General features: G+C 46.4%; 1 protein-coding gene across 3 annotated transcripts; it reads left to right on the top strand.

The window, feature by feature from the left end:
• The first annotated feature begins 9,060 nt into the window (after positions 1–9,060).
• On the top strand, positions 9,061–26,317 carry CX3CR1 (C-X3-C motif chemokine receptor 1). 3 transcript variants are annotated; one of them, XM_026000977.2, is made up of 2 exons: positions 9,061–9,540; positions 23,379–26,317. In XM_026000977.2, the coding sequence occupies exons 1-2, from the start codon at positions 9,454–9,456 to the stop codon at positions 24,456–24,458; spliced, it is 1,167 nt and encodes a 388-aa protein (XP_025856762.2). In that variant the 5' UTR covers positions 9,061–9,453; the 3' UTR covers positions 24,459–26,317. The 3 variants fall into 3 exon arrangements, with proteins under 3 accessions (XP_025856762.2, XP_025856763.2, XP_072582614.1); XM_026000978.2 differs by lacking the exon at positions 9,061–9,540 and adding an exon at positions 10,327–10,418; XM_072726513.1 differs by lacking the exon at positions 9,061–9,540 and adding an exon at positions 10,339–10,667.
• Positions 26,318–26,765: the final 448 nt, after the last annotated feature.

The raw sequence follows: 26,765 nt of genomic DNA, 5'->3' as shown, positions 1-26,765 counted from the left end.
AGCCAACAGATGGTTCTTTCTACTCAAGCAGGTTCATAGATGTTATCTACCTTGGATTCAGCTGCCTCTGTCTTTGGTAACTTCTATATGTAAGTTTCCCAACTGACCAATATTGACCTACAGGTAGGGACATCGCGATACCCCTATTCAGGCAGGAAGAAATTAGAAAAGAAGACCTTCCATCGTTAGCAACCTTAAAGATTTAAGGGTCAAAATTATTCCGGGGGGGAAAATGATAAGGAGAACAAAGGCGAGAAAAATGTAGCTTAGATTAAATCATCTCACAAACTACAGCCCACTGATAAATACTTGAGACATTCCTCAAGGAACCCGTGGCTGCCTCAATGTTGATGTTTTGCCACAGGCTAAGTAACCTTATCTTGACAATAGCCAGACCTCCAAGGTCCTGTAGGACCTGCTTTCAACATACAGAAATTCCTTAGAAACTTACATTATCTCTCTTTCTCTACCCTCCACAACCTTAAAAGTATATAATCAGTCACTCCTCACAATCACAAGGGCAGCTTTTTTTGCCCCCGGGTCCTGTCCCTGTGCTATAATAAAAACACCTTTTGGCAACAAAAACATCTCAGGAATTCTTTCTTGACCGTTCACTCTTGGACCCAAACTTCAAATTACATCACCAACAACTCATTGCCTATGTAGGGGAGAAAATTTCATCCCTCTTCCCTTCTAGGTTCTTTGGCTGGTCTAAAAATTAAATTGATATGAGATAGATTAACAAGAGAGAAACAAACAAAAGTTTAATAACGCGTATACCTCTTGTATACATGGGAGAGACCCAGGACAGCTGAGTAACTCCCTGAAATGGCAGAAACCATCAACTTAAATACCATCTTCAGCTAAGGACAAAAGACGATGTTGAGGGTGGGAGATGAGTTTGGGAAACTTACCAGAAAAAGCACAGTAAACAAGGGTAAGCTTGTTATGCAGATTTAAGTCCTTACTTCTCCACTGAGAAGAGTTCTAGAGATTTAGAGTCATCCCCCTCTTCCCGGTACAGTGAGGGAGATGCACTTATAAGTCAAAATTTCCCTTAGAAATGTCAACGTCTCTCACAAAGGAGTAACTTCTATCTGGTTTTTAGAGGTTCTCCAGTGTTTGCAGTTTCTTAAAACTAATCAGCCTAAAATAATCCTTCTGCCAAAGAGACAGGGTTGGCAAATTCTGCTCCCCTTTGCCTGCACCCACCAGCCATCTGGACGTTGTGGTCTTCTCCCTTTGGCTCTGCTGTGCGTCACCAAGATAAGCACAAATCCTCTGAAATTTCAGGGCTTGGATACTGCCTACCTTGGCAACCATGGGATCTCCCAAAGAAAAGAGTAGAGCTGAGCCTGATGGGATGACCACAGACCCTTGATGAGGTGGAAAGCACAGGTATAGGAACCTGCCAGGCCTGGATTCTAGTCCTGCTCATGCCCTCACCCCACGGTGATCTTGGGCAGGTGACTTTCTCTCCCAAGCTGGTGTTCCATGCCATAACTTAATTGTGACAGAGCTCCTTCCAGGGGCTGCCATGACAAAGTAGCACAGTGCCTACCACAGAGTGGGTGCCTGGCAAAGAACCACTTATCCCTTAAGTGTGCCAGGAGTCAATGACAAATCCCTGCCAAGAGTTGACCATGTTGGTACTGCTTACAGCAGTGGACACAGTCCCTGCCCGCATGACACTCCTTGCTGCCCCCAGCGGTCTCCGACCCGCAGTTCACGTGAGAACCACTAGAGGGAGCGCCAAGACTTCCATTTAGAACACGCTTCCACCCACCGCAACCGCAGCCACTCCGGGGTTCTGCCAGGCCTGGCTGCTCTCCCAGAGCCAGAAGGGAAGGCCTTTAGGAACTGTGGTTGCCCACCCTGAGCATGCCTGGAAGGTATCTGTCTGCTCTCTGTCAGCTCAGGAGAAACAGCCAAACACTGTAGGTAAGGAAATTTCTGACCTGGGTGGACTCCTGGCCCACCCACCAACCTACCCAAGCAGCCCCAAGTTACTCCTCTAACCTCACTTGGAAGGGGGCGGGTGCCTGTGGGCATCTTTGCAAACCTGGTCTGAGCTGCACGTGCAAGTTGTGGCTGGCCTGTGCACTGTTCCCATTCCCTGGGCTGTACCGGGTGGGATTCCCTCATATAAGAGAGGGAGGGGCACCTGGGTGGCTCAGCGGTTGAGCAGGCATCCACCGAGACCTATTAGGAAGTTTATCCCTTTCTCCATGTGTCCCAAGTGTGCAGATTTCTAGTACTCATTACCTCCTTTGGGACCTTCTTGCTTTGTTTTTTGTTTTTTTGTTTTGTTTTGTTTTGTTTTAAATTTTTATTTATTTATGATAGTCACAGAGAGAGAGAGAGAGAGGCAGAGACATAGGCAGAGGGAGAAGCAGGCTCCATGCACCGGGAGCCCGACGTGGGACTCGATCCCTGGTCTCCAGGATCGCGCCCTGGGCCAAAGGCAGGTGCCAAACCACTGAGCCACCCAGGGATCCCGGGACCTTCTTGCTTTGAATGATCGTTGATCATTTCCTAAAGGCCCACCACGTTCTGGGCACCATGTGAAGCACTTGACATGTGTTGTTGCTAATGATATTATCATCCTGATTTTCACAGTAGGGCAAGTTAGACTCAGAGAAATAACTCAACCACACAGCTTGAGAGTGGCAGGGTCAGCCTTGGAACCTGCACAACGTGACTCCAAATAGCAGTAGGTCTGCAGGTTCTCTATAAAATAGTAATCTGCTTCTCCCTCTGTCTGTGTCTCTGCCTCTCTCTCTGTGTGTGTGTCTATCATAAATAAATAAATAAATAAATCTTAAAAAAAAAAAAAGTAATCCAAAGTCACCTGCTCAGTGTCACCTGCAGTGTCACCTGGCAATGTCACCTGCACAGACCATCCCTTCCTGGGACATGCACCTGCTGTAGATGCTTTAGTGCACAAAACCATGAGCTTTGAATGAAACCAGTGAACTGGGAAGGGTCCTGCAGATAGAAGTCCTCCATGAGGCTGAGCTGAGTCTGCTGATTGGCAGATATTTTGTTATTTTTAGATTCCACAGATAAGTGAGATCATACAAGGATTTCTCTTTCTTGGACAGACACATTTTCACATATGAATCACAGATGGATTTCATTTATTTAAAAAAGCACACTAATCATCACACACACACACACACGAGTTTTACAATATGACAAAATGTTACCCAATCTGTGTTTTAAATGCCCCATATGGAGAAATGTCATAACCTAGGAATTATAGTTTTGTGGCTTGGATATATTATTTCAAGCCAATGTTGGCTTCTTTATCCAACCAGACGTACACTTAAGCCGCAGAACATGTACTGGCTTCAGGGAAATACATCTCTTCAGCCTCTTTTGCAAGCAGGTTAAATTGACTTGACATTGTCAGTTTACAAAATCTTGATCATTAATCCAAAACGTTTTTGCAAAAGGGGTTCTAAGTAAATTATCCATTAAAGCCACTCAAAATATTGAAAGATACACCTCCTTGTGGCCAATTCGGATTTGAGACTATTTCAAATTTGTTGGAAGTGAAAGTACTCACGGTACTGAAACAGCCTGAGGTCTAGTCACCAAATAGGATGTTGAAGACTTTGAAGTAAGCCTGGCATCAGCTTGTGGCGCTTGCTCTCTCTCTCTCTCTCTCTCTCCCTTTTTAAAGATTTTATTTATTTGAGAGAGAGATAGCACACGCAAGGGGAGTGGGAGAGGGAGAAGCAGGCAACCTGCTGAGCAGGAACCCCAACCAGGGGCTTGATTCCAGGACCCAGGGATCGTGACCTGAGCTGAAGGCAGATGCTCAGTGGACTGAGCCACTCAGGTGTCCCCAGCATGTGGCTCGTTTTGTGCTGAAGTGTTACTGTAGGTTTCAGCACCAAGAAGTGTACCAACTGAGTAAAATGATTCAGCATGGTTCCCTGGCCACCCTCTTGCCAACTGTCACTTGAGGACCTATCAACATGTCTACATAATAGCAAACAGTCAGATAAATGTTCTCTACAGCCCCATGGGAGCCCAACCCTTCATTACCTTCAAACGGCGGATTGTGGATCGAAATGTAACTGGGATTTACTCAGAACTGATTCTTTGGGCAGCTGGTTCAAACAGAAATAAATATTGATATTCTGTTTCAGAACTGAAATCAGAAGCTGGCTCTGAATAAAATACAAGTTGATCTATTATAAGAAAAACAATTTTTTCTATAAAAGAAAAGTCTATAAAAGTACCAAAGAAGAAAGCACGGCACTGTAACAACAAGATGACTGCAGAAACTCTGTAATCTGATTTGCCCGTATTTACCTGTGGTCACAGCTACAACTTCATACTCTCCAAGTTTGCAATGACAAATGCTGCCAAATGACTGCTAATTTCAGATTCTCTGCATGCTGAGAAATTAGATGGTCAAATATTTCTTTCACAGCCTTTGCTATCTTTGTATCTTATCATGTACTTTTAAAACAAGTGTCAGGTCACTTTAAGTGACATTATTGGTCCTGAAGGATTAAAAAGTACACCTGAGGTGCCTTAAATTGTGGTTCAAATCTATCCAACTGAGGAAGTTCATCAGGAGCTAATTTGGCTGCACTGCATGCCAAATCTCACCTTCTGTTTTGTTGTCCAATTACAGTCTTATATTAAATAGTATCCACTCCAGTCCCCAAAGCACAATATGATCCCATAACAACCTGGTATTAGTTTCTTCAGGTCAAGGGGAACTGATGCAGTTGTGCAAACTAGTGCAAGGCTACCAGTGGATTTGCTCCCCGATATTTATACTTCAATATGAAGTTTTTGTTATGTTGTGAATGATAGTGTTTGAAATAAAGAGGATCCTCCTGGATTAGGAGTTTGTCTGCCACGACTAGAGTCACTGATGCCACATGTTAAGTTTACCCTATAGGTGAGCATATACATGGACTGGCTGACCTAATAAATTCTTTTTTTAATAGTTTATTTATTTATGTGTGTGAGAGAGAGCAGGAGCAGGAGCAGGGTGCAGAGGGACAGGGAGAAGCAGGCTCTCTGCTGAACAGGGATCCCTATGTGAGGCTTGATCCCAGGACCCCAAGATCATGACTTGAGCCAAAGGCAGACGCTTAACCGACTAAGCCACCCAAGTGCCCCAACAGCTTATTTTCAATAGCTGGTCAATGATAGGAACCCAGGGGCTCTGCTTTATTGCCCCGTGGTATTGAGCACTATATCATCTCTATAGCAGCAATAAAGAAAACTGCTTTAAGGGCATTGCTTGTGAAAGACAGCTATTGTATTTTCTTTTTTTTTCCTAAAGCAGACCCTCCAGAACATCGGAAAGCAATATAAAGACATTCTAGGAATTAATTTGAATTCTTCGTGTACTTTAAAGGGCTAAAATGGAAATATGGTTATAACTCAAGCTGGCATTCATTTGTTCATTTTCCATTATTCTCCATTAGTAGGTTCTACATGATTGGGAACACGCACCATGTTTGGAGGGAGAAGAGTGGAACTTTTTAAATGTTTCCAAGAAAATAGTTTAATGATGCCTAAAAATATTTCATCCAAAATGCTCCTGGAGCTCTTTGCCAGGTCCTGTTACCTTTGTACCAAAGAGGAGTGCTTTTAGTCCCCGAGCAGGAGACTATGAAAACAGAGCAGAAATTATGAAAACAAGCCCAAGAAATTGGTGGCAATTAACCAGTGGTGTTAAAATGTAAACATTAAGCAGAGGGAACAAGTAAATATAATTTATTTTGTCTACTCTTACTCCTTTCTAACTTCCCAATTTTCTACATCTGGTCTTTGCGGGAGAAGAGGAACGAAGTACCTCCTTCCGCTTCTGAAAACTTCTGGTATAAAGGTACTGACTTGATGGCAGCAAAACAACCCCTGGCCCAATCTAAATAAGCCCAATCCTAAATAGACTCAATCTTTCACCAATGCTCTGCATTCTCCGTTAGCCAAATCACCCTCTCTCTCCTGCTATCTACTCCGTCCACGGCCTTCTGCCTGCCTGCGTTCAGAATCAGGAAGTTCGAGTCCTCCCCTGGCTCTTTTCCAGCTAGTGGCCGAGGACCTGTTCCTCCTGTCTCCATCTCACCACCTGAAAATGTGAAGGTGAAGATCAAAAGGAAAATATTACCTTATAGGTAATATAAATATTACCTTATAGGTAATATACCTAGCCCAGTGCCTGGCGTGGAGAAGCACCGGACATGCATCTGTTCCTTCCCATCTGCTCTCCCAGCTTTCCCTCACGTCCACTCAACCATTGGTTTATTTTTCTGAGGATATCACTTTCGTCCCGTTACTCCCTAACCCCAGGCTTGAAGCACAAGATACAGCTCCATGGTCTGATTAAGAGCAGAGACAACTGCTCTTAACTTTTTTCCATTATCATCCCCCACATAGGTCTTTTTAGACATCATATTTTTAATCACCTCTCATGATGTTTTTAAAACATAGATACACTATCTGTTTATGTACCATGTGTATATCTGCACAGTAGACACAAAGCATAAGAATCCATCGTTACCCCCACCCTACCCCAGAGAATGCGGGGCATAGACCAGGAAACCTAAAGGCTAAATTCAAATCCTGGCTCTGCCACATATGAGCTGTGTGGCCTTAAACAAGTCACATAACCTCTCCTCCCCTCTGTGTCCTCCTGTAAGTGTTACAGGTGCTTCTGGGGTCACTGGTTACATGAGTTCACCTGCACAGAGGACTTAGCACACTGACTGGCACATCTGCCATGCTATGTAAAGGTTTGCTGTGGTTATCCCGAAAGCACTCCCCCAGCCTGTAGCATAAAGTGGGAATACCGTGGACTGGCATGCAAGGCATAATCAATCATATCCTCATTTCCCTTTGCTGTGTCTCTCCCACAAAGCTTTATTTGAACCAAGTCTCCAGTCCTCGCCTGCTTGTGCGTCTGTGCCCATCACTGCCAGGCTGTTCCCGCCCCCCTCACTGTCTCTCCACCATGGCTCTTGCCTTCAAGTCCGCCCAGCACCACTTATCCCTCCACCCGACAGAAACTAGGCTACTGTAGGCAGTTACTGTCTCAACTGCAAGAGAAAACGAGGCTGATAAGGACTTACAAGCAAGTGTGGGAGGACAAATAATTCTTATCCTTCACTGACTTTTGTCTGTTTTCCCAGAATCCCATCTGTAAGGCATCTCAGAGGTCCCGTCTGGGTCACCAGAAACTGTTGGGGAGGAAAAATAATTATCCTTCTGAGTTCTAGGTTGAAGCTCCTGAGATAAGAGACAGGTTACCAAAAGAAACACAGAAAAGGTTATTAACATGTATGTGTCATATATACATGGGAGATACGCAGGGAAAAATGAGTGCCTCCTCCTCACGGTGGCCTACAATTCAGGCTTAAGGGGCACCTGGGTGGCTCCGTGGTTCAGCATCTGCCTTTGGCTCAGGGCGTAATCCCAGGGCCCTGGAATTGAGTCCTGCATCGGCAGGGAGCCTACTTCCTCTGCCTATGTCTCTGCCTCTCTCTCTGTGTCTCTCATGAGTAAGTAAATAAAATCTTTTTAAAAAAAAAAAAAGAATTCAGACAGGGGATCCCTGGGTGGCGCAGCGGTTTGGCGCCTGCCTTTGGCCCAGGGCGTGATCCTGGAGACCCGGGATCGAATCCCACATCAGGCTCCCGGTGCATGGAGCCTGCTTCTCCCTCTGCCTGTGTCTCTGCCTCTCTCTCTCTCTGTGACTATCATAAATAAATAAAAATTAAAAAAAAAATTCAGACATAAATACCAGTTTAGTAGGGAAAGGGCAGGGGTGTGTGTTCTTCTCAGAAGAGAATAAATGAACAGGCCCTTGGAAGAACAGATGGGAGGTATGTTGGTTTGTGGCCAAGTGTGTTCGGGTGTGGTGAGGACTTCTAGTTTCTTTCCTTTTGACAAGCCTCAATGCTCCCTGCTTGTTGAAACTCCCGGGCGGGTGGGGGACGGGGGGCCTCTAGGATACCTGAACTCCTTTGGGAGACTGTCTTTAGATAGAGAGGAAGAGTTCAGAAATACTTGATATTTCTTGAGGGCTTATAGCTCAAAATAATGGGTACACCCAAGTGGCATATTTAGTGCTAACATTTTCTGTTACCCATCACAAGGAACAGCTCAGACAAAGGGTCAAAACCAGAGAGGCTGTGAAAGTGCGAGATGAAGACTGGCCCCAGGCAGCAGAGAATGGGAGCCCTGGGGAGGGATGAGCAGGGGTCCAGAGAGGAGAAAGTCCCCAGGGCAGAACCTGAGGTGCCTTTTCCAAGTCCATGGAAGTGTGGCCCAAGGGGGAAGGCTGCTGAGCTCTACCATCAATCAGAGGGCGCTGAGAATGCAAAGCCTCAGCTGCACTTCCCTTGGCCTGCTTCTCAGGGTGATGTTTGCAGCCCAAGGGATGAGGTAATGTCTCCCTTGGGCCGTTGAGCAGGCTTGCTCACAGCTTACTATAAAATAGCCTGTTCCTCAAGCTCGGGGTTCCTCTCTCGTCACACAACCTCCTTCGTGTGCAAGCATTGATCTGGGCCAACCATGCACATCATTCTGTAAGACTTGGGAGGCCAGGGAACTGGCACAAACATGCCCCATTTGCTGGGGGGTGGGGCGGATGGTGACAGAAGGATGGGAGTCCAGAGGGGTGGGATCATGCCAACACCATGCTTTCCAGCTTGGGACTGAAACTCCCAGGTAGGAGAACCCCTGGAGGGGTCAGGCTGGCAGTTTGCATTTTGGAAAGACCTCTCTGGCTTCCGGATGGAGAATGGTCAATGGGGTAAATGGCAAGAGGTGTGAAGGACACAGATGGGCATTGGAGACTCTTTGGGCCCTGGCTGGAGACAAGGATGTGGAATCAGATCATAGAGGTGGTCACTGACATGGAGGGGATTACAGGAAGTCTGCGAAGATAGGACAGCTGATGAGTGTAACAGGGCAGTGAGCAAGGTTCCCTAGGAAGACAATAACATGGATGAGGTTGCCCAAGAAGATTGTGTAACTGGAAGAGAGAGAGTCTTGGCAGGATCCCAGAGAGGAGCACTCAGAGAAGCAGGAGGGGAGTCCTAGGCAGGCAAAGGGAGGCTGAAGCAGCTGTCCTGCTGGGTGGGCTCTGTGACAGGTGGCTGTGGGTGACGATGAGGAAGGGCAGGCATGGGGGTTGAGGTGCTGCAGTCTCCTGGCCAGAGGGAAACGAGGAAGGGAAACTGGCCGCAGACTTCCTCAAACGCCAGCAGGTCACCCAGCCTGGGGCACTGCAGTCCCACCCACAGCCCTGTCCTGGCCTCCAGGACTGAGAAAGCCAGGTGGGGATCACGCAGTCCAGCCCTGCCCGCAGGAAGATGCAGCTGTGAGAACCACAGCGGCGCTGGGCGCAGGCTGCAGGGCAGGCATCGAGGAGCCCGGAAGGCCTCGGAGGAGCCACTGACCCTTTAATAAATGTGTGCCGGGGGTACTCGATCCTGGGTAGGCCCCAGAAGAGGGAGCGATCAGAAGTATTTTTTGCCCTGTAGGTGGGCCAGGCAGGTAAGTGGTGGGGAGGCAGTGAGGCCATGGTGGTTGAGGTTGGAGCTGCAGAGGAGGATGGGGCTGGCCAGGGTAGGGAGCAGGAACATGGCCAGGAACAGTAGGACCCAGCTGCTCCCCATCCAGCTGGAGCAGCAAGGGCTGTGAGAGACATTGGGTAACGAGCCTGCACCAGTTTGTGGGTGCCCGGCGGAAATGTACCTTAGGCTTGACCAGAGTGTAATAGGGAGCCACTAAAAGCCTTGGAGGAGGGAGGTGAAGGGCAAATAATTCAGAAGCACCTACCAGGTGTCAGGTACTCACTAGGTGCTCTCTGTGCTGATGGATCTTAAAATCCATGCACATAGCAACCTCCTAAGAGTTTCATCAAAATGCAGAGACTCATTCAGTGGTGGGCCCGAGGTGCCGCATTACTAGTAGGCTCCCGGTGCCCGGGACCGCACTGAGAAGGGAGAAGCTCTAGTTCATTTAATTTGTGCCCCAATGCAGCCCGGGGAGTATCGTGGGCTCCCCTTTTACAGGCAGGAAAACTGAGGTTCAGTGAGTGTTAGTGGCTCCTGAGACCTGCACTGTTCCTTGCCCTCCCTGCAAGGTTATTTGCCCGCCCCCCCTTCCCGCTGGGTCTGCTCCCAGGCTCCTGTCTTCCAGGTTTGTGAATTCAGACCCTCTGCCACCAACTGGCTACTAGCCTGAGCTTCTGGGCTTGCCTGTGGCAACATCTAAACATAGTCTACCTCACAGGAAACCCAATACTATTGGCTAACTTTGCAAATAAAGATGCCCTCAGAGGGAAGGAAAGGGAAATGGTCTGTGACAGAGACAGTGGGACAGGGTGGCCGATTGACACATCAGAGGTTCCCTTCCCAGGCTCGGTCCAGGTAGGAGCAGAGAACTTGCCAGCACCTGTGGGCTCTTCGGGGCGGGGCACAATGGTCAGAGGTCACAGTGGGCACCAACGCTGGTTCGACTTACATGCTAACAAGAGGGACTGTTTTCCCAAAGCTGTTGCAGCCTAATGTCCAAGGGGCTTGAGGGATGGTGGTCAGACCATCCACGAGGCACTTGACGCGGAATATGATGAGAAGTGTTGGTAATTACATGTTAGGGGCACGGAGAAATGCTCGTGGGTAGGTAATTACCTGAAAGAAGCATCGTCTAAAATTGCATCTGGATGATAGGGAAGAATTATTAACTTTTTAAAGTGAGAAATACTATTGAAGTCATTATTTTGTTTACAAAAAGTTCTTATTCTTTTAGAGACTCACACTTACTTGTTTATGGGTGAAATGCTCTGACACCTGGATTTATTTTGAAGTAATGTGTTAGGGCTTGAAGTGGGGAATAGATGAAATAATGACCATGAGTTGCCAATTGAAGCTGTGTGGTATGCGCCAGTTCTCTCTGCTTTTACGTATGTTTGAAAACTTTATAATAAAAAATGTTTAGTATAGCACCTGCATCTTAAATATAAAATAACTATACTTAATACCAATATAAAACATGCATAGCAATTGGATGGGGAAAGGTGGAAAGCTAGCCATCTATGGTCGATTCTGGGAAGTTGGGTGGTAAATAGTTTGCTTCTGTTGTTTTTTCGTTTTCTTTCCATGCTTCTTCGGTGCCATCTACATTTTTTATAAAGAGCACTTATTGCGCTTACAATGACAATTATTTTAACGAACAAATCCCTGACACAAGTTCAATGTTGGATGTTAATATATGATGTTACAACCATTGTGAGGACACAGGCTCAGAAGGTTTGTGTTGTGGGAAACAGTCTCAGGTATTCTGAGCAGTCGCACACATGGTGCAAGAGAAGAGGAACTACATAGAGGCCTCAAGCGAGGACTGACTGGGCCTGTCATTTCTCCTCGCTTGACCTTTATCTGGCCATCTTGGCCTCACAGATTCTGCAGTCTCTGTTCTGCAGGTTCTCAGTTGAGCTCAGAGAAAGACCAGGGAGTTTTAGGATTTTCCCTCTCCCAAAAATGTTCATTTTCCTTTTCAAATACTTCAGATAGAAAACTTGAAGTAGACAAAAGTTGAACTTTAAAGGAGACAAGAAGACTGGATTGTGTGAGAAACAGACAAGAAAGCTTTCTGGTGGAGCCCCTGGGTGGCTCAGTCAGTTGGCTCTCAGACTCTTGATTTCAGCGCAGGTCATGATCTTAGGATTGAGAGACAGAGCCCCATGTCACCTCCGAGCTCAGCACAGTCTGCTTGTCTCTCTCCCTCCCCATTGAGCAAACCCTCTCTTTCCCTTTTCTCAAAGGGAGGGAAAAAAGAGAGAAGAAAGCAAGCAGGAAAGCAAGCAAGTTAGCTAGCTTCCTGGTGAAGCTTCTGTGGGCCTTCCAGGTCTGCTCTGGGAGGGGACTGGGCTCTCTAAGAGGAGGCAGGTGGCAACCGGGCTGTTGAGCCTTGGGCACCACTGTGTGCGTGTGTGTGTCTGTGTGTGTGTGTGTGTGTGTGTCCCTGTGTGTACGTGCGCAGATACAGATTTACAGCCTTTGCCTGCCTCTTGGCTTGGCTTCATTTTCACACAGGGATGCAGAGCAGGATGTGGCTCTTGGCCCACACCCCCCAGAAGGAAGCCCCGCTGTGTCAGCCACAGGCCAGCCATACCTTAGCCAAGCTCTACAACTGTTACTCTCTCTGCTTCACAGTGGGTGGGGGAGGCAGCTTGGCTTTGGAATGAAGCCCTGGCTCTGCACTTGACCTTGCTAAGCCTCATTCAAGTCCTGCTTTAAAATGAATACGAGCCATGAATTGATAATCTCTCAAGCCCAGTGATGGGTATCAGTTGAAAATCTGTATTAAGGGCAAGGTATATAAAGTTCTGACCCCATCGTCTGGCCCATATTTGGTGCTCAATAAATAATATGTGTTGTCATCGTGGGAACCTGAAGATCAGAAGGTTTGTGTACCTTAAGACCCTTAATCACATTCAAATGAGGTTGTGAGAAGGGGTATGCGAGAGTCCACCCAGATCAGAAACAGCTTCCATTCCCCAAACCACCCTCTTCCAGGAGACACCTCATTCCCACCCTGGCCAGGCTGTGGAAGGTCTCAGCACTGCAGAAACTCTGGCCTCAAAGACCTTCCTTCTCAGGGTCTGGGACATTCAGCTACCACCACCACCACCCCCTCCAGCCCAGCCTCTCACCTGGAACAGGGTCCTCAGCTACCCCCTGTTTTACTCAGGGTCAAATATTTCCCTCTTGAAGATGTCCAGAGTCAGCACCCGCAGCAGATGAGCTAGCCAGGGAAGGGAACTCCACTATCCCACAACGGATCACAGTTGCCAGGAGGTGGAGCCATGGCAGCAAAGGCCAGGACTCCGCTGACATTTCAGGGAACCTGCTCTGATTCCCCGCAGCACAGTCTAGGGATTCCAAGGGCTTGCATCACCAACTCTGCCCAGGAGTGCCGCCAAAATTGAGGCTTCCAGCTGAGTCCTGATCTTGCTCGCCCTCCATGGGGCTCAGAATGCACTGGCTGCATTTGGGGCAGTGCATTCGGGGGCTGCAATTCTCATGGTTCTGCAGCCACAGACAGGCTTCAACTACCTCCTCTTCTGATTTGGCCAAAGAACCACTATTCTGAGTAATGCATTTTTGTAGGGAAGAAAATCTATATCATATCTCTATAAATATATTTTTAAAAATATTTTATTTATTTATTTATTTATTTATTTATTTATTTATTTATTTAAGAGAGAGAAAGAGAGAGAATCTTAAGCAGACTCCATACCAAGTGCAGAGCCTCAGGATTTCACGACTCTGAGATCATGACAAGAGCCAAAATCAAGTCAGGCACTCAACCCACTGAGCCACCCAGGCACCTCTCTTTAAATATAAAAAAAATTTTTTTGCAGGCCCTCTTTGTCCTTTTCCTTAAACCTATGCTCATTGTGAAATACAGCACACTCAAAGAGCACTGTGCAGGTTAACAGCTTATAAATCAACCTCCCACCCAACCACCAGCCAGGCAGCAGGAGAGACCCAGGCTGGCCCCCAGCAGTCTCCCTTATATCCCTTCCTAACTGCCACCCCTCCCTCCAGAAGTCACCGCTTCCTTGCTCATCCTTAGAGTTTTACCACCTAGATGTGCATCCCTAACTACATACATTATCATTGCCTGTTTTTGACCTTCATATGCATGGATTCACACAGTAGGTTGCTTTGGGGTCTGCATTTTTAATATGCATCCATGCTGTTGGAGATATAGATGCACGCACACAAATGCTCATGGCAGTATTGTCCATAGAGGCCCCACGCTGAAAGCCACCCAGGTGTGAATCAATAGTGGGATAGATCACCACAGAACGCTCATACAGTGCCTGCCTATTCAGCTCTGCAATGAGCAGACACCAGCCACAGCAATAGCATGAATGAGATACTTCCAGAAACTCTGGGAGGAATGTATAGATAAATGCAAAATTAGTCCCTAACCACCGGACAGTTATCAAGCACATCTCCACTAGCTACAGTTTCTATCTCTGCAAGCACGATTATTGCATTGCTATCAGTCTCCCAAACTTATAGAGCTGTATATTGGCCAGGCAATGAAAGGGAGAGGTAGCCCTGAAGGGTGTGTAAGATAGGGCATCCAGTAACTTCCCCCCTCTTACAAAGTCCTATAATTCTCCTACAGTTCCTTAGTGTGGAACTTGAGGACTCTGTTTACCTTTCTTCTGCCTTCTCGGCCCTTGCTTTCTCTGCATCTTTTCCTGAACCCTCCACTCAATCTAAACTCGACTCCCATGAAGGCTCCAGGAGCATACTGGCCCCTTCTAACCACACTGCACCATCCTCACTTCCATCTGTTTCTGATATATTCCCTCATACTCTCTGTGCTGAGCCTTGACTCCGGGAAACATCCCTGGGTTCAGACCCTTAGTGTCTTGGGCTTCAGTGCCCCCATCCCCACTTCCCACCTCCATTTCTGACTACCTGGAAGATCCCCCAAGTTTAAGACTCAGCATAAGTAATCCAACCCTTGGGTTTTCCCTAACTTTTCATGTATTCTGTTACTAAACGTTAACAGCAATTTTGAGATGGTATCTTAGCCATTTTTACCTCCATCAAATTGAACACAGTGCCTTGGGTTGGGGAAATAAAATTAAAAATAAGATCTCTAACCCAGAAAAACCTCTCACAGAGATAATAGAGAAGGGAAACATTTTTATTATTAACTAGGCATGAAACAAGAATGCAATACACATCTTGGGCAATCTGCTAAGAGACTGCAAAGATGGAGTAAAAAAATTCTTACCCTTTTATAGAGCCAAACTGATACACTCTGTAATGTGAGAGACACATACCTAGTTCTCAAGCAAGAGAACTCGACAGTCATACATAGTCATCCTAACTTTACCATGGTAACTGGGGTGACCATCTGTGTTAGCTGACTGGCTTCATCCAGAGAAGAAATAAACTCATATCTCTATGATGGGAGGTATTTTTGCAACTTGGAGCAAGGCACCCACCCAAGTTAGGCTCCCACCGTTCCAAAGAAACTGGGTGACAAGGGCGCTAATTCTTTTTTCTTTTTTTTAGGATTGTATTTATTTGAGAGAGAGAACACAAGCAGGAGGACGGGAGAGGGAGATGCAGATTCTCCCCTGAGCAGAAAGCCCTATTTGGGGCTCGAACCCAGAACCCTGAGATCAGGACCTGAGCCCAAGGCAGACTTCTAACCAACAGAGCCACCCAGGTGCTCCAGGAGCCCTAATTCTTTATGTTTGCTTTTCAAAGAGAGGGCCCCCAGGTCCTTGAGAAAGATTCCTGGGTCATAAAGCTGACAAAAGGGGTGATCACATTTTCGAAAAGACACATACCCATAGTTGAGAGAGGAGAAAGTTCTTCCAGTGACAAGTTTTCTAAAGCAAGTGCCCCAGGAAGGAGGGAGGGAAGAGGCAAAGTAGAGTCTCTTCCCTTATTTTCAACCAGAGAAGTAACCCTCTTATTTACTATTTGTATTCATCCTTGCAGAAGCATATGGTTAAGATACATAACAGAAAGCAGCTTAATTAATAATTAATTTAAAACCCATCTCTCCCAATTACTGGAGAAAAGTCCTAAAGCATTTCCTTCCAGAACTTCACAGTTTGGCAGAGATAACCAAATAGCATAGTGTACTTGGAAGAGGAAACAAGAGGGAAGCGCGTCAAACCTAGAACAGCGGGCGGCTCTGTGAAGGACCAGCTCACTGAGCAGCGTCGGGACTGTTGGGCTGCTGGTTTGGCCGGTCCAAACGCTGGTGGGTGGGTGAAGCCGTGTTGTGTCAGGTCGGCTGCTCACTGATGTAGAGAGAGCCATTCAGTTTACTTGCACAGGGTTGGGGGGCTGCAAGATGCAAAATGTGCCATTACAGCTCTTTAGCATGCAATGTGAGACCCCTCTATCTGCTCCTCTTTTGCCTTCTCATCCTTACCTCTCCCTGCATCCCACAGGGTGTCTCTTAGAAAATTAGCTGTCCTTGCAAATGGGAAAAACATCAGAACCTGGTAAAACTCGGGTATCCAAACAACCAGGGGTGTGGGCTTGGGACCAGACCCAAAAGCTTCCTATCTAGGACAAGGTGAGGCTCAAGACTTGTCAGGACCAAAATCAACTGATCCAGCTCTCTGTCTCCAAACAGAACCCCACCCAAATGCTGGCAGGCTTTGAGCCTAGAAGCTTCATGTTTGCTGGGTGGGCTGCTGAGCTGACACCAAGCCGTGCATTCACTGATGCAGGACTCATGGTGTGCCTGAAGACTATTTCCTTCTGTTTGGTTCTTTAAAAAAAAAAAAAAAAAAAAAAGATTTTATTTATTTATTCATGAGACACACAGAGAGAGGCAGAGACACAGGCAGAGGGAGAAGCAGGCTCCTCGTGGTGAGGTCGATGCGGCACTTGATCTCAGGACCCAGGGATCACAACCTGAGCCGAAGACAGATGTTCAACTACTGAGCCACCCAGGTGTCCTTCCTTCTGTTTGGTTATCGTCGAAAAATTAAGTTTGCGAGAGCTGGCTGGGCCCTTAGGGATGGTCTGGTCGATGCTTTCATTTCACATATGATGAAATTGAGGCAGAGCCAAAATGAGCTCTCCGGTCATCCATGGGCTGTGTGGGCCCCTGTGAAGCACAGGCTCAGGAAAGCATCACTATATTTTTTTTATTAACTTTTAATTTTAATTCCAGTATTGTTAACATACAGTGTTATATGAGTTTCAGGTGTACCATATAGTGATTCAATAATTCCATACATTATTCAGTGCTCAGCATAAGTGTACCGTGGTCACCGTATATTTGAAGGCAGGAAATCAGAGACCTTACAGCCTTCAGCCTCTTCTTCTCCAGAGGAAAGGATTCCAGATTTCTTCACCAGCAATTGATGAGAGCTAGATTCTGGGGGTCTGGCAGTGAGGACCCCCTAGTCATGGCTAGAGAGGTGAATATCCCCACCTTCTTCATCTCCTGACTGCCTGCCTTTCCCCTCAGAGTCAGCCTGGCAGATTCTGGTCCAGAGGAGAGAAACCCCAGAAAAGTGTGCAGGCTTGCATCACGGATCACTTTCTTTCCAGGGGGGCGCTGTGTCTACTATTTCTCAGTTCTAGATCTAGAGAAGTGATGTGCGATAAGCTGCAGAGTTGCCCTCCAAGAGGGAAAGACTGGTGGCTGTGTAGAGAGGCACATGTGGGCTGAAATCCTGGCTCTATTGCTCCTTGGATGAGTTTCCAGATCTCTCAGAGCTGCCATTGGTTCATTTGCACAGAAAGGGCAACCATTCTCATGTGAGGTTGTTCAGAGAATTAAGTAGGATCTTGTGTACAGAGCGTGGCACTCAGGAGGCCTCCTCTCCTTCCACGCTGGGCTTTCTGAGGGTAGCTCCAGACTCTGGAATGGTCTCGGCCCGGTGGCATCCCCATGGAGAACGCTGGGGTCAGGACTCGAGAAATCTTTACTAGGCTCTAATTTCCTTCCGTTCAAAGGAAAAACATCAAACCACAATTTTCTTGACATCAGAAACCAACAGAACCTCCAACCCGCTCGCTCTTCACTCAGAGTTCTAAAAAGCTATAAGCCAAGAGCAAGGAGGGAAAACAAACAAACATCAAACAAAAGGAAGACACCGGATCTAGCAGACAGTAAGCAGGATGTGAAGCCAAAAGACGGGGAAGCAACCCGAAGGGGATGTGAGACAGAAGAGGAAAGTGGACTTGGGCCACTTAAATGAAAAGGGAAGTGGAGAACAGGGAAGCTGATTGGAAACAATGGGTAAATGATGACCAAAAAAAGTTGAAAAATAAATGAGCAGGCTTGAGAAAAGGAAATGGGCCAGAGGAAGCAGTGCCGGATCGGAGATGGAGGCGAGCAAGTTGATAAAGGGAGGGTTCATTTCTACTTGAGTATGAAACACATGTGCATTCAAAGCTCTGCTTCTGGGTTCAGCTCAAAGTCTTGCGGTTCACCGTTATTTAGTAAACCTTGATTTATGGGAAGAGAGGTTGAGGACACCTGGGAACAGCCTGGAGGGATTTGTGTTCTTGCTGGCCACAGCCCTCAGCGAGTCGGGCACGCATCGCATCTTTCCTCCCGCACCCCCAGCTAGGAGACTTGGCTGAGTAGGCCCTCCAAAGAAGGCTTATCTCCTTGGATTCCTCAGAGGCCCAGAAAGCCAGTGTCTAGCCAATAAGATCCCTGGTGGCCCTTCAACCTGCCCTGAAGGCCACCCTTGAGGACAGGCCCTACTCCCATCTGCTGCCAAGAGGCCTCATCTTTGGCTGTCAATCGTGGGACATCTCAGAGGATCTGGAAATAATAAGAAGACCACTGAGCTCAGGCCCACCCTTCCTATAAAGGTCCCTCCCCTGATAAGGCTGTGAAATTCAACGGGGATAATACAGTGACATTCTTCCTTGATGTCAGGTTTCTGATGTAAATGGCACCCTCGCATGCTCTGGGCTCCTCAACCAGCAAAGCTGGGTTCAAACTGGCCCAAGGGCTCAGACTGCAGCTGCCTTTCCCAACTGCATAGAACCCTGGGCCACCCCTGAGCCATGAGGTGAGGCAGAGCCAGGTCCTGACCCTGGCACGGAAGAGTGTGCTGACATGGGCAGCTGTGAATTCTTAGCCTGGAGAGCTGGTGGGTCTGGACTTATCTCCAGGAGCTCTGCAATGTGACAAAAGTGGCACTTCCCTCGCTTCTCTATGCCTTTCATTCATTCATTCACTCACACACTCATTCCTTCATTCAACACACTAGGCATTCACAAATAACCCAGGGTTCAAGCAAAGGCCCCTGGCCTGGGATCAGAAAGGACATTGGTGTGCCCTGTGGGCAGCTCTAAGAACTGGAAAATTGAAAGGCCATTGTCACTACTACTCTCACAGAGCAATTTGGAATGAAAGTCTAGGAGACAGTGTTTATCCTTCTTCAAATATTACTGTGGCATTTGCTTGGTGCCAGGTTCCTCCCTCTGCTGAACACTGGTCTACAGAGCTGAAGTGGACCCTGTTCCTCTCTCAGGAACTCCTAGTCTTGGGCAGGGCAGACAGACTGGCCACAAATGGGCTCAAACAGCAGCCCTGTCACACACCAGCTGTGTGGCTTGGAGCAAGTGACTCACCCTCTCTCAGTGCATCTACTTGCCCTTAAAGTAGAGATAAGTATCCTGTTATGTGTTAACTACCATGTATTGAGCATGTACTATGTGCTGGTTATCATATTAGACTGTCTGCTTACTTATTTAATTTCTCACATAACTCGTATTATTTTTATTTTTAAAATTTCAAGTCAATTAATGAATTTTTTCCCCAAAATAGGTAATATGTGTTTAGCAATGAGCCTGACACTTGAGTAAAAACTCAGTAAAGATTTGCTTTACTCCCTACTTCTCCCTCCCCCAGCAAAAATCTGAAAGGAAACTATTTTTTATTTCAGGGGAAAAAATGAAACAGACTTTACAGACCAAATTTCCACAATGCCTAGGGTGGAAGTAAACAGCACAAGAATTTGCAGGCAACCTGGATGATTGCAAAGTTCCAAAGTGCTTCTGCTTCCTCACCACATACATTTATTAAGTGCCTGTTGTATGAAACACACCTTGCCAGGTCCTCTCCTCAGAACAGCACTGTGGGCAGACTTGAGAATGAGTCGCACGCAGTCTTGCAGATGAGGAATGTCAGAGCCAGAGGTTCCAAGTTCACCCGAGGTCACTTGGCCAGAGAAACAGACATGAGATTCAGCCACAGGAGAGCCTGAGTCTGCCCACTACCTGTTCTCCCTCCGCTATGACCCAGAGACACCTGCTGGAAGATTTAGAGGTGGTCCCTGTGTATAAGGCACAGTGCCAAGAGCGGAAATTAAATCTACGTCATGCAGATTTGGCAAAATCAAGTCAATCCATCAGTATAAAGTTCCTAGGCTGCAGGACTGCACACAGGCACTAAGAAATACCACACAACTAGGGGTGGTGGAAGGGGAGGTGGGCAAGGGGTGGGGATGACTGGGTGACGGGCACTGAGGTGGGCACTTGACGGGATGAGCACTGGGTGTTATTCTATATGTTGGCAAATTGAACACCAATAAAAAATAAATTTATATATAAAAAAAAGAAAAAAAAGAAATACCACACAATCTTTCTCTTCCTTGGCCTTCTCTCAAGGCCAACTGTACCAGCTCCTTTCACTAGGAGGAAAGGGAGAAGGTGGTAGCTCTAGCTTTCCTAACTTATGACTGACCACCTTGGGCTTGACTATTTCCACTCTCACACAGCTGTGCTTCTGGGAAAATGTGCTGCTGCCAAAAGCTACCTGCACTGAGTAGGAATTTCCCTGTCTCCCCCTCTCTCAGCTTGAGCCATTTGAAATGGACATTGGTATAGCTCAAAAAGGGTAGCTCATCAGCCATTTTATGTAGTTAAACTTAAATATTGTTGATTAAGATCGCAGCCAGAGGTCTATCCTGAGAAAAGGGCATTGCAGCTTAAAGCCAAGAAAGCGTACTATTTCCCTGGGAGTTGAGAACTCCATCCCAGCCTGAGATGGCCCAGGTTGGAAAGGCTTAACCCACCTCTTCCTGGAAGAATCTGAGATGCAGAGGAAGATGCAGAGATGGACGAGAACACAAAGCCAAGATTGGGAAGAGAGAAGCAAAGCCTTGGCTGGGAGGGTGGGCCCTCATTTGGTAAAACCAGCATGAAAAGGATGCAGTGGGGTGTGGAAACTCCCTTGGTTAAAAAGGTGTGAACTTTGTTTTCAGTTGTGGTAGGGAGGGAGACAATGACAACCAGGAGGTTTGCTCTCAATATGCTTGGGGGTTCTCAGTGGCCAGAGTGAAAGGGTCACCCCTACAGTTCCTGGAGTGAATGACAAGCGACTCCTGGCTGGGAAGATCAGGGGAGAAGGGGACAAATGTTGCTTCTCAACCTGTGCAGTAATGTCTTCCCCTTTGGTTTTTGTTCTAAAGGAACAAAACTCTTATGAATCGTGGGGAAGGACAAGCCACAGTGAATGCATGGCTGATAAGTATGGGGTGAATTAGCTACCTGGGCCGAGCACAGCAGTCTAACTGAGCACGATCCCCCATACAGGATTGATCAGTCCTTTCATGAAAGCAGAGGCCCTCTGATGGCAATGGCAACACTCCTCTTCACTTGGACCTGTGGAATGGCTGTCTGCTTAGAACTGAGGTGTTTCCAACTTTGGCACTAAACCCAGAAAAGTCCTGGGCAAACTGAGACAAGGTGGTCACTCTAAAGTGTTTGACTCTGTATCTTACCCCTTAAGGGTGAGAAGGACCTGTTGGTTCCAAGAGGAAGAGAAAAGGCTCTCAAAAACAAAGATGAGGGGCTTCTGGGTACAGGTCTGCTCAGGGCTCTGTGTCTGAAGAGTGTGTAAGACCTCTCTCTTCAGTCTCAAAGGGTAGAGGAGGTGGGAATAAGGAAGGAGATAGAGAATTGCTTCAGGAAGTTTGGACTAGACATGTGAATTATGGTTGCACCCCTACCATCCTACTCCCTCTTCTCTACGCCCACAGTCTATCACCCGCTACCCACACACTAGTCAATCTTTTGGATAGATATTTGAAAATCAAAGAAGAAATGATCTGTCCCAAGTTTCAAAAGCTCTAGATTCAAATGCTAGCTGAGGCATTCACTGCATAGCCCTGGGCAAATCCTTGAACCTCTCAGAGACCTGATTTCCTCTTCTGTCAGAGGAATCTGTTACAGACTCCATCAAGAGTCTGGTGTGGGCCATACACAAAGATAAACTCAAAATGGATGAAAGATCTAAATGTGAGACAAGGGATCCCTGGGTGGCGCAGCGGTTTGGCGCCTGCCTTTGGCCCAGGGCGCGATCCTGGAGACCCGGGATCGAATCCCACGTCGGGCTCCCGGTGCATGGAGTCTGCTTCTCCCTCTGCCTGTGTCTCTGCCTCTCTCTCTCTCTGTGTGTGACTATCATAAATAAATAAAAATTTAAAAAAATAAATAAATAAATGTGAGACAAGATTCCATCAAAATTCTACCCTTTTTGAACTTGGCCACAGCAGCTTCTTGCAAGATACATCCATGAAGGCAAGAGAAACAAAAGCAAAAATGAACTATTAGGACTTCATCAAGATGAGAAGCTTTTGCACAGCAAAAGAAACAGTCAACAAAACTAAAAGACAACCTACAGAATGGGAGAAGATATTTGCAAATGACACATCAGATAAAGGGCTAGTTTCCAAGATCTATAAAGAACTTATTAAACTCAACAGCAAAGAAACAAACAATCCAATCATGAAATGGGCAAAAGACATGAAGAGAAATCTCACAGAGGAAGACATAGACATGGCCAACAAGCACATGAGAAAATGCTCCGCATCACTTGCCATCAGGGAAATACAAATCAAAACCACAATGAGATACCACCTCACACCAGTGAGAATGGGGAACATTAACAAGGCAAGAAACAACAAATGTTGGAGAGGAATGTGGAGAAAGGGGAACCCTCTTACACTGTTGGTGGGAATGTGAACTGGTGCAGCCACTGTGGAAAACTGTGTGGAGGTTCCTCAGAGAGTTAAAAATAGACCTGCCCTACGACCCAGCAATTGCACTGATACAGATGCAGTGAAATGCCGGGACACCTGCACCCCGATGTTTCTAGCAGCAATGTCCACAATAGCCAAACTGTGGAAGGAGCCTCGGTGTCCACTGAAAGATGAATGGATAAAGAAGCTGTGGTCTATGTATACAATGGAATATTACTCAGCCATTAGAAACGACAAATACCCACCATTTGCTTCGACGTGGATGGAACTGGAGGGTATTATGCTGAGCGAAATAAGTCAATTGGAGAAGGACAAACATTATATGGTCTCATTCATTTGAGGAATATAAATAATAGTGAAAGGGAATAAAGGGAAAGGAGAAAAAATGAGTGGGAAATATCAGAAAGGGAGACAGAACATGAGAGACTCCTAACTCTGGGAAATGAACTAGGGGTGGTGGAAGGGGAGGTGGGCGGGAGGTGGGGGTGACTGGGTGATGGGCACTGAGGGGGGCACTTGATGGGATGAGCACTGAGTGTTATGCTATATGTTGGCAAATTTAACTCCAATAAAAAAATTAATTTAATTTAATTTAATTTAATTTAATTTAATTTAATTTTAAAAATTTTAAAAAAAGAGTCTGGTGTGGGGATTAAGCAAGATGACATGCGTGACATTGGGACATATATTGGTCAGACATGCAATCAATATTTGTTTCTTCCAGCCTGCTTATGTGTGGGACCAAATAGAATCCCAACTTTGTTTCTCTGAGAACTAATGTTGCTATTTGTTTTCCTTTCTGATCCAGGCTTTCACCATGCCCACCTACTCCCCTGAATCGATTTTAGAATACTTTGAGTACGATGAGTCTGCTGAAGCCTGTGATTTGGGAGACATTGTGGCCATTGGGACTGTCCTCCTGTCCATACTCTACTCCCTTGTCTTTGCCTTTGGGCTGCTGGGAAATTTGCTGGTGGTGTTTGCCCTCACCAACAGCCAGAAGCCCAAGAGTATCACCGACATTTACCTCCTGAACCTGGCTTTATCTGATCTGCTCTTTGTGGCCACCTTACCCTTCTGGACTCACTACCTGATGAGTGAACAAGGCTTTCACAATGCTGTGTGCAAACTCACGACCGCATTCTTCTTCATTGGCTTTTTTGGAGGTATATTCTTCATCACTGTGATCAGCATTGATAGGTACCTGGCCATTGTCCTGGCAGCCAACTCCATGAACAACCGGACTGTGCAGCATGGCGTCACCATCAGCCTCGGTGTCTGGGCAGCAGCAATCTTGGTGGCAACGCCTCAGTTCATGTTCACGAAACAAAAAGCAAATGAATGCCTTGGTGACTACCCTGAGGTCCTGCAGGAACTCTGGCCTGTGCTCCGCAATGTGGAAGCGAATTTGCTTGGCTTCCTGCTCCCCCTGCTCATTATGAGTTACTGTTACTTCAGAATCATGCGGACACTGTTTTCCTGTAAGAACCACAAGAAAGCCAAAGCCATCAAACTGATATTTCTGGTGGTCATCGTGTTTTTCCTCTTCTGGACACCCTACAACATCATGATTTTCTTAGAGACACTTAATCTCTATGACTTCTTTCCCAATTGTGACATGAAGAGGGATCTAAGGTTGGCCCTCAGTGTGACTGAGACAATTGCATTTACCCACTGTTGCCTCAATCCCTTTATCTATGCATTTGCTGGAGAGAAGTTCAGGAGATATCTTTACCACTTGTATAGGAAATGTCTGGCTGTCCTGTGTGGGCATCCTGTCCATGTCAGTTTCTCCCGGACTGAATCACAAACAAGCAGGCGGGAAAGCATACTAAGCAGCAATTTTACTCACCACACCAGTGATGGAGATGGGTCCATCCTTCTCTGAAGAGATAGATACCAAAGCCTTGTTCCCACAGAGAGCCCAGAGTTCCTGAGCCTGACACTGAATAGTGAGGACAGACCTTTTTTGTTTCTTATATATAAGAGATAATGAACCGAATGCCCAAAAACAACCCTAAAGCATTTTTTAGAATTCTGCCCAAAATTTGACTGATAAAGAGTAGGCATGTCCCTAACAGCAAATATTAGAGCTTTTTGTTTGCAAATGACAAAGATTAAACTCAGACCAGCTTAGCTAAAGAGGAGGTGGGGAGTATTATTCACATGGTGGTATGAGCAAGAGAGTGGCTAAGCCCTCAAAGTAGAAACTAGAACTTGTGTTCAGCTAGAATTTCCTCTCTCTGAGGCTCTCAAATCTCTGAGTGGTGACAGAGCTCCCAGACTCAGCTTAGCTAATAGTAAGAGACTGGTCCCAAGGTTAAAATTCCCAGGGAAGGGCTCTCATTGGCCAGATTTGAATCAGATGTCCATCCCTGGACCAGGCTGTATCCACAGAGAGACAGTAGATAAGATGGCAACTTCCATTCCAATCTCATGGTTAGAGATGCAGGAAGACATATCTCTAAGAAACTCAAGGGGCAGGTATTGTTTTGACCTGCCAGAACAAGAGATGCCCACCAACCTTACCATGTCTGGCCCAGTCTCCTCACTGATCACACCAGCCAGCACATGCTACCAGCCTCCTCTTCCTTAAACTCTTTTCTATCATACCCCAAACCTACAATGGTCACCCAGTGCCTACTGCTTCAAATATGAGACCCTCCATCATACCACCCTCCTGTTGGTGAATCACACCAACAGGTTCCCCATTTCTTTCCATTCCCCAAATATCCAGCCTCTCAGCCATCCAGGTCTCTTCCATCCAGCCTTATGCATCATCGGGCCCAGGGAGACATATAGAAAGAACCCTGGCCCAGACTGAGCCAGGATGGTTTCCAATTCCAGCTCATCACTTGCCTGCTGGGTAGCTTGGGTCCAGCCCAGCTTCAGCTTCCTTATCTGTAGGATGGAGACAATGGTACTTTTCATATAGGGAATATCCTTTCCAGCATGAGGAACCAACTACCAACTCTTGCAGGTCTCAACTCTCTTATCTGGTTCCCAGACTTTGGCTTTCCACCCACCTGGCACAGTGCTAAAGGAGCAGTGTTGACAGAGCCTTGACTCTGCTCTTTGATGTAGCTCAAATACAGAGAAGGCTGGTTCCTACAGTGGCACTCAATGGACACTCCTACAAATATAGATTGATAGACTTCCCTGACCAAGCCCTCCAGTTTCTTTGAATATGCCTTTCCAATTGCTTCATGGCAGGCCCTGCTCATCTGGAGAGCCCCTGCCCCATCATTTATGGGCCCTGCCCAACCTGGAGAGCCAGGGTCCCAGGAGCAGCTTTCCCTCACCGCCTTTTCAGTAAACATTTGGGTTGGTCTAATACTTTAGAGCTTGAAAAACAATTGTAATAATGCTAAAGAGAATGTCATCTATAACCTAACCATGCAATACCTTCATTTGCCCACCCAGAACATGTTCACACTTTCACACTGTTTAGATTTGAAAGCATCATGTACAGATTGTTTTGTAATCTGCTATTTTTCTCTTAATGTTAGGCCACAAATAGTTCTCTGTTTCTGTATAGTTTTGTAATGATCCCTCTCGAAGGATGTGCCAGGTTGTGTACTTATTGAAGGCATCTGACTCATTGCTGTATTTCTGACATCTCCTTGGCAGTCAATATGTTGGTTTAATCAATGAGAATGAATCATGTTCTATCAAGATCGTGTACTATAATTTACTCACCATTATGCTTGTTCCACTATTTAGCAAATACATATTTTACGGCACTTCTATCTGTGTAATTCTCTTTCTCCTCTTCAATGATATCCTCTGGATAAATTCCTCATCATAGGAATAACTGGGTCAAAGGGCATGGAAATGTTTGGCTATGGATGCATACACACAAAATGATTGCAAAATCGTTATTGAGCATATATTATATGCATTATGTGGGCTCAGATCCAGAGTGGTTCCAAAGATGAGAGAGACCAGGCCTCTGCCCTCATTGATTTAACATTCACCTGCAGAACAGAGAAGTAAACAAATAAATATACTTTATATTAATTGGTCACACGAGTAGTCAGACCGGAGTCTTTAAGGGTAAGGAGCTCTCCAGGCAGAGAAAGGGATGTCACTCTGGCTTCAGTGAATGGCATAAGTAAAGGAGGTATGTGAGGGCATAGGGATCTTAAGATGTGAGAAATGCATATGAATATTGAAAGGCATTAGGAGTAGAGTG

This window comes from Vulpes vulpes, chromosome 11 (genome assembly GCF_048418805.1).
Source record: "Vulpes vulpes isolate BD-2025 chromosome 11, VulVul3, whole genome shotgun sequence".
In the NCBI taxonomy this organism is placed as follows: Eukaryota; Metazoa; Chordata; class Mammalia; order Carnivora; family Canidae; genus Vulpes; species Vulpes vulpes.
Note: the sequence above shows the minus strand (reverse complement) of the source record. Positions and strands in the feature narration are given on the sequence as shown.

Excerpts from the sequence above, each read along its gene's own strand:
- CX3CR1 (XM_026000977.2), top strand. The coding sequence starts at position 9,454 with ATGTGTGCCGGGGGTACTCGATCCTGGGTAGGCCCCAGAAGAGGGAGC. Across the intron at positions 9,541-23,378 it reads CCTGTAGGTGGGCCAGGCAG|GCTTTCACCATGCCCACCTA; the intron begins GTAAGTGGTGGG and ends TTTCTGATCCAG.